At 45.9% G+C, this 15,000-nt stretch overlaps 1 protein-coding gene across 1 annotated transcript in view; it reads right to left on the bottom strand.

The window, feature by feature from the left end:
• LOC310800625 (rho family-interacting cell polarization regulator 1-like) overlaps positions 1-15,000 on the bottom strand; it is a gene marked incomplete at its 3' end in the record, with an annotated part of 60,948 nt that overhangs the window by 17,326 nt on the left and 28,622 nt on the right. The window contains exons 10-16 of the mRNA XM_083663255.1: positions 14,713-14,838; positions 13,490-13,638; positions 10,618-10,750; positions 7,018-7,143; positions 4,063-4,223; positions 1,658-2,552; positions 1,117-1,253 (exon numbers count right to left, since the gene is read on the bottom strand). Coding sequence (XP_083519381.1) covers positions 1,117-1,253; positions 1,658-2,552; positions 4,063-4,223; positions 7,018-7,143; positions 10,618-10,750; positions 13,490-13,638; positions 14,713-14,838 — 1,727 coding nt within the window. The remainder of the gene's footprint in view (positions 1-1,116; positions 1,254-1,657; positions 2,553-4,062; positions 4,224-7,017; positions 7,144-10,617; positions 10,751-13,489; positions 13,639-14,712; positions 14,839-15,000) is intronic.

The raw sequence follows: 15,000 nt of genomic DNA, 5'->3' as shown, positions 1-15,000 counted from the left end.
CACTAGATGGCAGCAAACTACCACAATATGAGACTCCTCAACAGTACAAGTTCGACATTGCTGGAGCTAAATCAAAGTGCTATTCCTGCAAAAACTAATCATTTGTCATCTTGGAAATGATATTTAGGCTTAAATGGTTATGATTGTTATCACATCTGACATGTTATCTCATATTATTAGTTTCTTTTCAAAGTTCACTTCAGTTTTGTAACTTGACAATGGGGCAAAGAGTGTTTAAAAAGGCTGAGATGAATAGAGTGCTAAGTTTTTATAGCAGATGGCTCCTCAAAGAGTTCCTCCTGTACTCACAAATCATTTATTGTAAGACTGGTGTGTATGTACAGGATGTAGTATGTCCGTCAGTTTGTATGACAGGATTTTAGGGATGTCACAATATATCGTCCCACAATATATCGCGATATCAAAACGTGACAATATGTATCGTTGAGATTAAATCTCATATCGCGAGAAGACTGATCTGCATCTGATTGCATGCTCGCTCTCCTTTTCATTGCTTTGTTTGAACAGACGAGGGACGTTACAGACATGGAGGATGAAAATGGTGAAATTACTCAAATTAGCGTGGAGGATGCCCCCTCAACTTACAAATCGATCGCAAAAAAATATTGTTAAAATATCGTATCGTATCGTTATCGTGAACCCAATATCGTGTATCGTATCGTATCATGAACGGAGTGTATCGTGACACCCCTACCGGATTTGCAAGGCAAGTTACTCCAATTGCCTTCAGACTTTGCCGAAACACTTTTCCAGGGTCTGGCATGAATCTGGCGCGGGGGGGAAAAAAAACAAAAACAATTCGTCCACAGGTGGTGCTAAAGCAAATGTTTTAGATTTGAAATGGTCCTATCTCGAGAACCATTCATCCGATCGACTTCAAACTCGAGGAGTGCCCTGCCGGGGACCCGGAAGAGCGCACTGCCGAATTCTGTGCAATTGGGACACGTGCATAGGCATAGCGCCACCTACTGGCAACACAAAAAGCAAGTTTGCGCTGCTGGGGGCCCGACAGAGTGCAGTGCCGACTTTCGAGTCTCCTCCCTAGAGAAAATGGGGGCGCGCGAAACACGCAGATTTCTAGTTCTGGTGACTAACCTGCCGTTTCTACTCCTCTTCTCGCCCTCTTCCTCCTCTTCCTCCTCCATGTCGGAGGTGTTGAGGAAGTCGAAGCTGCCCAGAGCCGTCTCCACGCTGAGGCTGACAACACTGACCGACCGGCTGCACCTACCGCCCTGCAAACACGCACACAGACACACACACATGTACGCACACGCACACGCACACACACACACACACACACACACACACACACACACACACACACACACACACACACACACACACAGCCACACAAACCTGGTTACACCCTTATATCAAACATTGAGTCAATCCTGCAGAAACCTCATATCTCCAAGGAGTCCTTGCACTCATTGCAAAGGCTTCTTCTACTAACATCTCCCAGGCAGGCAGAGCACTGTGGTGTGTGGTGAGCTTTCTGTAGGGGCAGGAAAGTCCGAACCCTGCTCATTTCTTGCAATTCAACCAATCAGAGCACGGCTTTCACATATCAAGAAGTATTCGCGAAGCGCACTCATTTCTACTTTGGAATAAAAAGTGACGTACACTTCCATCTCACCTTCAGTGTAACGTTGAGCAGGCCCAGCTCTTGCTCCAGCAGCTGTAACTCGGGGAACTGTCCTCTGTAATCGTCCAGAGAAGAGATGAGGGCTCCCAGCGCCTCTTCCACCCCACTGTCCTCTACCGAGCTCTCCTCCTCCTCCACTGACACCCGGCAGGCTGTGTAGGTCACGTCTAGGCTTTCTGAGAGTCTACTGGACTGTGTGCTACTGGACTGTGTGTTATTGGACTGTGTGCTACTGGACTGTGTGCTACTGGACTGTGTGTTATTGGACTGTGTGCTACTGGACTGTGTGCTACTGGACTGTGTGTTATTGGACTGTGTGCTACTGGACTGTGTGCTACTGGACTGTGTGTTATTGGACTGTGTGTTACTGGACTGTGTGTTACTGGACTGTGTGTTATTGGACTGCGTGTTAGGGTTCGCACTTTCAGTCCTGGAGGTGGAGGCATCAAGGGAAGCACTGAATTTATCCTTCTGAATTTCCCTGTCGTCTTCTGTAGGTTGCTCCTCCGCCAGGCGGAGATCCGAGATGTCGGTTTCTTCAGCGACGGCTACCGTCTTTGGTGACGATTTGGCGTCCGCGATCTGTCCGGGGATTCTACTGGGGAGTCTGGGCGTTCTATCGGGCGTCTCCATTCCAACGGCATTGATGGAGATCCCGGATGGCGAAGGGGCCGCCTCCCTCGAACCGCAGGCAGACTTGTCCGTCAGGACCGCGCCGTCGGCACTGCCTTCGCTGATGTGGCTCAGCGACCTCGAGTAGGAGCGGGGGGCCTGGCCGTTAGACGTCACTCCGCCCGGTGGTGAGAGGGGGGATTGTTTCGCCAACTCCTCTTCCTGCTTTCCAGGTGGTGTTATCGTCATCTTGACGGGCCCCTCTCCGTCCTCCCTGTCAATCAATTCATGTATCAGCGAATCAAAGCATACCGATACAGCACATCGCATATAGAGAGCCAAAGTCACGCCCTCTTCCGGTTTAGGCATACGAACAAACAGATTTAATCCGCCATTCTTTAAAATGCGTATATTTACTTGGTCAAACCAAGCAATTCAGCTATATTTATTATCACAAGAGACCACAGAACATTCCACTCGGACCAAAAGTTAAAAATAAAACGTCTTTGTTTTTTTTACCCGCAATCTTTTTAAGCTTTGTTCCGAGTGAAATGTTATATGGTATCTGAATCACTTGGTTTGACCAAGTAAAACTATTTCTATCCACCTTATTTTTGAATGCCCCACTGTAAAAAAGAATCGTGGGTACAAGGTCCGGTTTAACGTGACTCATTGTTGCCGCTCTGGCTGCAGACCCGAATTATAAACCGGAAGCTGGAGTCCGTTATAAAAGTTATAAATATAGTCACGTTATAAACAACTAACCAACGCTGGGGGTCCGTATGGAAACTCGAAATCTGTGTTACTCGGAATGGTTAAAAGTTAAATCAATTTGGTGGCGTTTTACTGCCATGTAACATAGCTAGCTAGCCGCTAACATTAGCCACAGTTAGTAGCCGACTACCCACAATGCATTACGTTATCCCAGCACCCGAACGACACGGCTGTAGAGCAGAATGGCTCTGCTGTAAAAGGGTAAAATCCTCATAGACGTTTTTTTTGTCGGGGGCTGGGGGGTTATCTAAATTGGTTACACCGGAAATAGAACCCATAGTTAACGTAAGGCAAAATGGCCGCCAAAAATAAGGTGGATAAGCATTTGATGAAATCCCTTGGCTCGTATGCCTAAACCGGAAGAGGGCGTGACTTTGGCTCTCTATTCCGTGACTTGCAAACTCTTTGAAAAGGAAAAATGAGAGGAAATCATCAAAACATATCCACCTTATTTTTGGCGGCCATTTTTGCCTGATCTGCCTGATGGGTGCTTCTTCCGGTGTAAAAGACTATTTTAAGTTGACCCAAAAAAACGTCTTTACAGCAGAGCCATTCTGCTCTACAGCCGTGTCGTTCGAGTGCTGGGATAACGTAATGCATTGTGGGTAGTCGGCTAGTGTAGCTAATGCTAGCGGCTAGCGTTAGTTACTTTACATGGCAGTAAAACGCCACTGAATGACCAAATTGATTGAACTTTTAACCATTTCGAGTAACACTGTTTCCATTCGGACCCCCAGCGTTGGTTAGTTGTTTATAACGTGACTATATTTATAACTTTTATAACGTGCTCCAGCTTCCGGTTTATAATTCGGGTCTGCAGCCGAGTATAACAAAGGAAATGGCAAGCTGCAACAATAAGTCACGTTAGACCAGACCTTGTACCCACAATTATTTTTTACAGTGGGGCATTCAAAAATAAGGTGGATAATTTAGAAAAATTCAATAGGGAATTCCCCCCCCCCCCCCCCCCCCCCCCTGTATAATGCAAATAGTTGCAAATGAAAGCATACCTTTGGTGTTGTGGCATGGTGCACACCTCGGTGGCAGTGCTAACCTTGTGGACGGAGTTTGGAGTTGGGGAGGCGGAGTCTCTGGCACAAAATGAGATGTCAATCTGAGGGGAGGAGCTTCCAGTTGCAGGCGGCTGGAGTTCTGGAGTCAACACTACTAGCTAGAGAGAGAGAGAGAGAGAGAGAGAGAGAGAGAGAGAGAGAGAGACAGAGTCAGAGAGACATATACTAATTATACCCTGTTATGAATTATACATTACGAGACATTGAAGCAAATAGCCGGAACTACTTTCCTGACAAAACTGGAGCTTCTGGCTATGTATTTGCTTCATGCTAGCTTGTTGAGGAGGGGGCTAAATAACGCTCCAAAGTTAGCCTCAATTTTCATCAGGTAAAAACTATTTTCAAAGGGATTCCTTGACCTCTCACCTCAAGATATCTTTTCTTTACTCTTGTTTATTAAGATTTTCTTAAAGGGATAGTTCGGTTTGTTTGAAGTGGGGTCCTATCAGCTAGTTCGATACACTAACTTAATTAGGTACAGTGTTCAGGAGGCTGGGTGCATTGTGGAACGAGACCCGGCACTCAGAGCAGCACCCAAATAAGCCTTTTCTCTGTAAGTATGGGGGTCAACAACTAAAACGTAATTTAGCCACCTAAAACAACGCCCACCTAAACAAATTGATATCCGTGTACATGCACGCTCTATTTTGACAATTTTCAGCACTTTATTTTCCGCAAAACAGCAGTTTCATTCGGCACTGCTTTTTCTCCCAACCGTACAACTACCGTATTCCTCCGCTAAAAGCCTGCACAAAGCACAGAGCCGCGGTTTACAAAACAGGAAGGCTTAGAAGAGAGATAAAACACTGACTTACTTTAGAGACAACAAGTCACCTGGCCTCTCTGGTCTGGGACGTTTTCCACAATTTATCCTGGGAATGGTGAAAAAGGTCTGCAGGGCACCCCGGCATTTAGACAGGAGGCGCATCTCTCTGTCTGCCTGTTCACTCTCTGCAAAATTTCCTCTTCTGTATATTACTCTCTCTGGTTCATAATTGTATCCTCTTGTCACCAAGGTGAATGGCATATCATCCTCGCTATCAAAACCACTCATATTTTCGTTTGTGTATTCTATTTGTTGTGTCTTCACTAACAAACCGTGAGAAATAAAATACCCCCAAATAACTGCGGAGTAATCCAGTGCTGTGGCTCTGTGCAGGCTTTTAGCGGAGGAATACGGTAGTTGTACGGTTGGGAGAAAAAGCAGTGCCGAATGAAACTGCTGTTTTGCGGAAAAGTAAAGCGCTGAAAATTGTCAAAATAGAGCGTGCATGTACACGCATATCGATTTGTTTAGGTGGGCGTTGTTTTAGGTGGCTAAATTACAGTTATAGTTTTAGTTGTTGACCCCCAGTACTGCGAGAGAAAAGGCTGGTTTGGCTGCTGCTCTGGGTGCCGGATCTCGTCCGACGCTGCGCCCCGCTTCAAGACCACTGTACCTAATTAAGTTAGTGTATCTGACTAGCTGATAGGACCCCACTTCAAACAAACCGAACTATCCTTTAAAACAAAAGACAAAAATACAAGTTCAAGGTCACCATCTGAATAGGTAGATAAAGGAAGTAATTTAGATAAAGGGAGAGAGAGTGTGAGAGAGAGAGAGAGAGAGAGAGAGAGAGAGAGAGAGAGAGAGAGAGAGAGAGAGAGAGACCACATAGAAAACAATATTTCAGATGGCAATATACAGTAAGGAAAATAAGCAGGAAAAAGGTGTCACGCCAAAACATAGACAAACAAGCAGACAAAATTAAACATAGCCAATGTCATATCAGACACAATAGATCAGAGGGAATTGGGTATGGTGGTTGGACAGCACTTAATCATATTGATTATGGGACAGCAGGCAGTTTAATCTTTTCCTTAACTATTGTTTTCACGTCAACCCGTCTTTTCACCGCCATGCGATAGATGGCGCTCCTGGCCACCTTATGAAGTGCTACTATACTCGTATAATCTCCCGCAGGCCTGAGTTATTGTCATACAAAACCACCAAGCGTTCCCTGCAAAAAATCTCCCTTCATCGAGGAAGCTCATAAAACACATCCTGGTGCCGCTCCCGCCCCCCCCCCCACCCCCCCCCCCCCCACCCTGAGATCCACGCGTTGTCACACGGGCTTATGATAGTCACTCGACGCTGAAGGATTTCTTTCACCAGAAGCTGGTAAACGCAAACCAATCACTTCTCCTGTCAGTCAGATTAGTAATCCGCTTTGTGAACCCTCACATCGTGTACATTTCAGCCGTCAAATATGCCCCCAGACCTCCACACATCGAGCACCACGAAGCACCCGCCCCACGGGCAAGATGAGAGTGTGACCTGCCCCGTCCGCTCTCTAGCCCCACCCCGTCCGCTCTCTAGCCCCGCCCGCTCTCTAGCCCCGCCCCGCCCTGTCCACTCTCTACCGTGGGGTGAATTACTCCCTCGCTCCGCTGCACAAAAGGGATTTTTAGACGGGCATTTTCGGTGAAAACAACCTACATTCAAGCGGAAAATGGTCAGAAACCCTGGCTGGCAGGGAATGGCTCGATTTCCAGGGTGGAGACTGGAGATTGTTCTTCTTCTGTGGTGTTTTATGGCAGTTGGTATCCTTTATGTTGCATTAGCGCCTCCTTCTGGATTTATTCATCTACCGTTTCCCTACATTCTGTCCCTGTGTCACTCCCTCTCCTCCCCCAACTCTGGAGATGATGCCATGTTGTGGGATTCATGACATCACTGATGATTTTTCGTGACTTTCGTGACACAAAACGTGACTTACACTGCCACCCTGTGTGTGTGTGTGTGTGTGTGTGTGTGTGTGTGGGTGGGGGGGGGGGGGGGGGGAGGGGGTGCATTTGCCGATACATAAAAAGTTGAACAGAGGCTGAACAGAGAAGTCCACTGATTATTACCTTCTGCTGAGTGGAGTTGTGCAGCCCTCCGACAGACAGCTGAGGACTGGAGGAATCATCGGATGATTCTGAGGAATTGGACCAGGCTGTTCCGTTCTCCAGCTCCTCATGACGGTGCAGCATGTTCTACAAGACAAAGAACGAGAGAGAGAGAGAGAGAGAGAGATAGAGAGAGGAGAGAGAGAGAGAGAGAGAGAGAGAGAGACAGAGAGAGAGAGAGAGAGAGAGAGAGAGAGAGAGAGAGAGAGAGAGAGAGAGAGAGAGACAGAGAGAGAGAGAGAGAGAGAGAGAGAGACAGAGAGAGAGACAGAGAGAGAGAGAGAGAGAGAGAGAGAGAGAGAGAGAGAGAGAGAGAGATAGTTAGATAGTAAGAAGAAGAGTGATGGATAAGACATGGATGAATTCGGTGCTTGTCTGCCTGATGTACTGAATGTGATGTACTGAATGTGATGTACTGAATGTGATGTACTGAATGTGATGTACTGAATGTGATGTACTGAATGTAAAGGATGTCTGTTTGTTGCTGGTGGTGGTGATGATAATATTGATTATGTATTGTACAATTACGTAAGCCTATTCACCTTATGTAGCCCCCGCCCACTTGACCCATTGTGTCACGACTTCCTGTTTTAAAACACCGGCTGTTTTACCTGCTCAAACTAGGTCTGACTCACCTGGTCAAACCTAGTTTGACTCACATAATTGAGTCAGACTAGGCGTTATGAGTCACAGGAAGTGTAAACACAATCGGGAACTTCCGATCATGTTTACACTTCCTGTTAGTGTCTCAAGCCAGCCTGTCTCTTCTACATAAGGTGAATATGCTGCACTATGATCCTGGCTTTGATGTCATTATTGGTGTCTTGTAAGACCATGCATACAATGTATGCATGACACAATAATAATAATAATAATAATAAAAAGGACACACAAAAACTAAAAAAACTATTACCTGCTTACATCTGAGAAATCACTTGTAAATGGTACAAGGCACTTTACAATCAGTAGGTACAGTACATTCACCCATTCATACACCGATAGCAGCAGGCTGCCACGCACTGTGCTGGCACACCGTATCTCAGAGTATCTTTCCCAAGGACACTTCGACATGCAGACTGGAGGAGGCGGGAATCTAACCACCGACCTCTTTTATCCAAAGCGATTCATGGACGACCCACTCTACCTCCTGAGCTACAGCGCCCCTTCCTCTCTCTCCCTATCTCTATCGATCTCTCTCTTCTCTCTCGGCAATGATGCGCTGCTGCCTACATCAGAAATAAATAAGTAAATAAATAAACAAACAAACAAACAAACAAATAAATATGTAAACAGGTCAATGGGCCACTTCCAAAAGGACTAACCCAATGAGTGAGCTGGAGCACACGAAGTCACTTAAATAAATTTAATAAAGGTACAAAACTGACGTTTCGACGCGCACTGCGTCTTCTTCAGAGTCAAACAGTACAGGCATAAATCCCAGCCCTTAAAGGAACACTCCGCCCATTTTCAACCAGCTTTGTATCATTAGAGCATCATTAGTATATCAGAAAACTGTAAACTGTTTTGAAGTCTGTCATTTAATTTGACAGTTATTGAGTGTTAAAGTGTGGACCAGTGACATCACTGGTCCACACTAACTCAAATTAATAACTCATTAACTCAAATCAACTCTCAATAACTGTCAAACTAGATGAATGATGAATAGTTTGACAGTTATTGAGAGTTGATTTGAGTTAATGAGTTATTAATTTGAGTTAGTGTGGACCAGTGATGTCACTGGTCCACACTTTAACACTCAATAACTGTCAAATTAAATGACAGACAAAAACCGTTTACAGTTTTCTGATATACTACTGATGTTCTAATGATACAAAGCTGGTTGAAAATGGGCGGAGTGTTCCTTTAAGAGAGCCTCCATTCTAGGTGGTAGTTTCTGATTGGTTACAATGGAGTGGGAGGTGCTTAATCAGTAAGCCTATACCATGAGAGCACTCACAGAAAAAATAGAAAAGGAGGGCAGTGCTGTGTTAGAGCAGCACTCCCTCATAATAATACATAGCAAACAACAAGTACAATACAACAACACATCACTTCCTCACAATAAGATCACAGGTAACAAGAGAGGCTCAGTTCCTCGTTTAGTCCCTGTGGTTCCACTGTATTCAGGGTGAAGATCCAAAAAGCCTGTTGCCGTTTCGACGCAGTGCGCGTCGAAACGTCAGTTTTGTACCTTTATTAAATTTATTTAAGTGACTTCGTGTGCTCCAGCTCACTCATTGGGTTAGTCCTTTTGGAAGTGGCCCATTGACCTGTTTACATTGTTTTGTCCTGTTCTGAGAGCACCGACCTCCCTCTGTGGAGGGGTTGAAGCGCAGGAGATTCCTTCTACAAACAAATAAATATGTTAATAAATAAACAAACAAACAAAAAGATAGATAATGAGGGGTTCATTTGCAGAAACAGAAACACCTGTTTGATACTCCCTGGAGTGCACATTAAAAATAACATTGGGATGATTTATGTGAAAATGATCAGGTGGAAATGTTTTGATTATGATCGATAATACAAAGATAACGTGTGGAGTTCTCCACTCGTGCAAACGTTATTAAAGGGATAGTTCAGGTTGTTTGAAGTGGGGTTGTAGGAGGTACTTGCATACAGTCAGTGAATCGTTGCGTCATTACGCCTCGCCTCCTGTGTAAAAGTCACAAAGACGGAATGGCGTGTCATTTTGTTACGCCTTTCGTTACGCCGTTGTGCGTTCCCTTACGAAAAACAACTAACGTTATAGGATTCCTGTACATTTATAGCCTATATCCGAACGGCCGTCGCAGCAAAAGCTGTGCTTCTTCTTGCAAATGCTTTCAGAACGGACTTAATAGGCTACTTCACAACATGGGAATATTGCTTTACAAAAAACTGGAACCAAAGGTAAGAATTAGCCGTGTGCTAGCTGTAGCCTACAGTACACGCTGCTGCCTCTGTGATCCATGAAGTCGATCAGACCTCGATCAGCTGCTCGTTAAAGAGACTCCTCGGACATAATAAGCACAACGACGCGGTGGCTCAGTGGTTAGCACTGTTGCCTCACAGCAAGAAGGTCCCGGGTTCGAACCCCGGTCCGTCCCAGGTCCTTTCTGTGTGGAGTTTGCATGTTCTCCCCGTGTTCGTGTGGGTTTCCTCCCACCACCCACAGACATGTATGTTAGGGTTAATGCAAAAAAGTGCCCCTGACCAAGGCACTGGCAAAAGAACTGGAGTTGGTCCCCGGGCGCTGCACTGTGGCTGCCCGCTGCTCCTAGTTCTAGGAAGGATGAATTTCCCCATGGGGATAAATAAAGGATAAGTTAACTTAACTTAACCTGTCTGTCTCTATCGCTGTTTTGCTCACACCAGCTTGCCCAAGTTTCTTTTCTTTCTTCCTCTTTTTGGTGTGTGTCTGATAAGTGCCTCTGACTGTAAGTCAATATGGCGGGATCTCTGTGTAAAAGTGGCTACTGAACGCCTGTTCTCATAGTGACCGGGTGTGAGGGTTAGAAGCTCACATAGAACGCCTGTTCTCGTAGTGACGGGGTGTGAGGGTTAGGGTTAGAAGCTCACATAGAACGCCTGTTCTCGTAGTGACGGGGTGTCAGGTGGACTCTGGTTGAAGACCGCGGAGAATCTCTTGTTGATGCTGGGAGCCTTGTTGACTGAGCTGGCCGCTGACACCTGGTCGTCCTTATCAAACGGACTGACGAGGAGAGACAAGAGGGACAGGAAGAGACAAAATTCATTGACTCAACATTTTGTATACCATGGTCTGGGTGAATACTTTTTTCTGATTGGCCGGCGTGTGCGTTAAACGGTTTTAACGCACACGTAGTCCGGCTCCACGGGTGAAAGTGGTTTGAATTTCTTGCAGGTACTGTACTATACTACCCCAACCTTCATCGCTTCATATTGTCCTCCTCCCGCCCCCAGCTTCATGCATCCCTGAACACACACATCACATTGTTTAATGCCTCTATAATGTAAAAATGGGAAACATTTGACAATATGTATAGTCAATTATGTATTGAAATAGTGTAAGTGCATATCATTTGTGAATGTTAAAACTTAACACAGCCCCCCAACCCCACAGCATGCCTCCACCCGGCCTGTGAGCTCCAGGGCCGGCCTGGGACACCCAGGACACCTCCCCCGTGGCCCTCAACTTGCTCTCAATAGACCCTTCTCACGGGGGGCCATTTTGTGTCGAAAAGGCAGGGTAAACACAGGTGCAAGCAAAACACTAATAGGGGTTTCAAACTTCCATGATTGGAATGTGGAAACCCTCAATAGTGTTTTGCTTTGCACCTGTGTTTATTCTGCCTTTTTGACACAAAATGGCCCCCTTGTGAAAAGGGTCTATCCTCATCCCTTTTAACCACATTCTCAGTTTCTGCATCTCTCTCTCCTCTTCAACATTTGAAGGATTGTTCTTTGCATTCTGCTTTATGTAATCACAGCATTCTTTAACAAAAGCCATGTTTTTTTCCCTCCTTTTGTTCTGAAACAAGGTATGAAGTGAAAACAAAAGAAAAACATGTTTGGAATTGGTTGTGGACTCGTTTATTATCCATCCTCGCCCGCTGCCCGGGGTAAATGACATCAATAAAGTGTGTTCGTTTGGACGTAAAATGTACGGGAACAATTCAATCAAACGCACCCTTCTCCAGTGTGTTTACAGAAGCATGCGCACACGCAGTTGCGCACCATTGTATGACAGGCAAAGGTTTAGCTGAGGAGCTTGTTTTACCGCTGTGGAATACAATTGAACATCATCATGACATATTTTGTTTTAGTTTTTGACATATTTTTGTTTTTGTTTGATTTTTTACTTGGGAAGATACAACAGATACACAGCAGGCGATACTATTTCACTGACAGCCAGCTGCTGCAGCAGCACTGACACTCTCTGAGGGTGCACACTTAAGCGCAAATTATGCTCGAGCGAAATCGCCGGCGCTGACTGCGCCGAGGGGGTCGCCGTAGCTGGGCGTTCTATCGGCGCAGCTCCTCGAAAATGTGACTCTGCGCCGTCTAGCGCCGTCAACTCCTTGTTGTGAGGAATGAGGAAATGCCATTTCCTCATTTAACAGTGCTTGTCCCTCATCTAGCAAAGCCTTCTGAAGGCTCACCGGAATGAGTTTGGAAATGGAGGGACAATAAAATGTCCCCCCACCGACATGATTGCAAGTTCTTGGTAAACGACACGATAACGTTTTGGACGTGTTTTGGACGTGTTTTGGACGTGTTTTGGACGAGTTACGTATGCGAGTTACGTATGCGAGTATGCACAGTCTCGCTGTCGCCGCTCGGCGGCGGCAAGGCTCCAAGTCGTGGCTGCGCAAAACCATGCCGGGCGCTTTAACGTTACGGCACGGATTAAAAACACACAGGTCTAAAACAGCCCAGCCCAACAACTTAGAAGCAATTTATGAGAGAGACTTACTGTTGTTTCTGTTGACCTAACATTAGCAGACGTGTTTTCTTGTTGGAGATGGTGATGTGGCTTATGTGGGCAGTGGGGTATAAAGTACTCGAAATCCATACTTGAGTAAAAGTATAGATACTTCACCAGAAAAAGACTTTGGTAAAAGTCTTGAATAAAACTTGAATAAAAATCTTAAATTAGCTGATATATTCCGTATCAAAGTATTTTTTTTATATTAAATATATATTATGAGGATCACCAGACTCACAACTGGAAAATGCCAAGGTGCCAGAAGACCGAAGAGCATATGAAAACAAAAGAAAGGTTCTGCACACTTGGATCTATGCAGATATCTTTAGTAGCTATCAGGCTACATGACCTTCATCAGGACAAAGTTACAACACAACGAACACAGAGTCCATTCATAAAGAGCAGTGCAATCAGTACAATCCAGGCCCGTGCAGAGGGGGATGCTAGGGGTGTCCGAGCACCTGCCCATTTCCCCCTGATACCCAAAGTGCCCTTTTTTATTTATTTATTTTATTTTTTACAGTGAAGGCATGCCCAGCGCCCTTCAAGAAGAACTTATAGGCATCTCGCGTGCTCGATTCCTAGCAGTTCCTAGCAGCATGACATCACTGATGACATCATCAGCGATGGTGTCATCACACGCGCGAGATGCCTAGTAAATAAAATGTTCAGTTTACACATGTTGACCTTTCAACCGGAAGTTAAGTAATCATCTGCATCTCTGTTACGTGCGCGATATTTTTTTCCCAGGATGGCGAAGGCATGACCCGCCCCCTTCTCTGCCTCTGATTGGCCTAGCGTCAAACGTTGTTGATCCAATCACAATCACAAAAAAACATAATCAACTCCTGAGGTGTACGTTCATTTGATTATCCCTTACATATTAAAAACATGTTCAGTTTAGAATAAAAACGTGAATAATGATCCTTCTGGAGAAGTCGTTGGTATAAATGAACAAATCATTAGATGATTGATGAGACTCACTTCCAGGTGACCTCTAGGCTGAGTTTCATCGTTCCCAGGTCATTGATATCCACGGCGACCGTCTGAGGCAGCGCAGCAAACAGCTCCTTGGTCTCGCATGAAACACTTCCAACTACCACGTGATTGGCCAAGCTCTTCAGCTCTGTCACCTAGGAAACCACAGTGGAGCACCAATCAGTTGTTGCACTACAACCTTCTGCCCAGAGCCGTGTAGATAGAAGAGTCCCGACATCTCCATTCACTCCAATGGACCAGTTTTTAACTCTCAAGAGTTCCAGGTCCTGGATTAAGCAGCACTGTTGAGTTGCAGCAAAATAGACAGTTTGTGTTGTACTCTGAAAGGGCTTTTCCCCCCTTGAATCAAATTGTACATTATCAGCTTTATTTTAGCATGCAAAAGTAGCGCGAGACCCATTCCTGGCTGTTCATTGGCTAATGAGTCTCGCATTTTGGTCCTCCGCTGACGTCACTCTCTCTCTAGAGGACACTTCTGCCAACATAACCGTCCGGCAGGACTGCAACTGTTATACAAACATATGTAGCTAGCATCCATGGGCTACAATGTAGCCACTACTACTACTACTAGCAGTACTGTAACCATGGTAACGAACAATTGAGTAGTCACCAAAGCAAATGGTAAATAAACTGTATTTATAGAGCACTTTTCTAGTGTATCAACAACTCAAAGTGCTTTACAATGAATATCACATTCATCCATTCACTCTCACATTCACACACTGACGGTGGCAGCAGCAATGCAAGGCGCTACCAGCTCGTCAGGAGCAGTTAGGGGTTCAGTGTCTTGCTCAAGGGCACTTTGACATTCTGCCGGGAGGAGCCAGCCTCACACCGGGAACCTTCTGATTCCCAGACGACAGCTCTACCTCCTGCCGCCCCAAAATAAGCAAATTATACTAAAACCGACCAGGACGAGGGAGTGACCTTTGACCTCCAGGAGGAGGGACTGAACTTCAGGAGGCCCTGACCTTCAAGAGGAGGGACTGACCTTCAGGAGGAGGGACTGACCTTCAGGAGCATGAGGGACTGACCTTCAGGAGGGACTAACCTTCAGGAGCATGAGGGACTGACCTTCAGGAGGGGAGACTGACCTTCAGGAGGAGGGACTGAACTTCGGGAGGAGGGACTGACCTTCAGGGAGAGGGACTGACCTTTGAACTTGAGGAGGAGGGACTGACCTTTGACCTTCAGGAGGGGAGACTGACCTTGATGGAGAGGAACTCTGTGATGAGTGGTAGGAACAGCATCTCCTCACTGTCCCACACCTGCTTCCCATTCAGCTCCATCCTCCCTCTGAGTCTCCAGCGCTGACGACCATACTTCATCAAGACCTGCACGCACGCACGCACACACGCACACACACACACACACACACACACACACACACACACGAGCGCACACACACACACACACACACACACACACACACACACACACACACACACACACAGACACACACACACACACACACACACACATACACACGAGCGCAC

Source organism: Poromitra crassiceps (assembly GCF_964638095.1).
Source record: "Poromitra crassiceps genome assembly, chromosome: 30".
Lineage (NCBI taxonomy): Eukaryota > Metazoa > Chordata > Actinopteri > Beryciformes > Melamphaidae > Poromitra > Poromitra crassiceps.
This window is presented reverse-complemented; position numbering and strand designations above follow the sequence as displayed.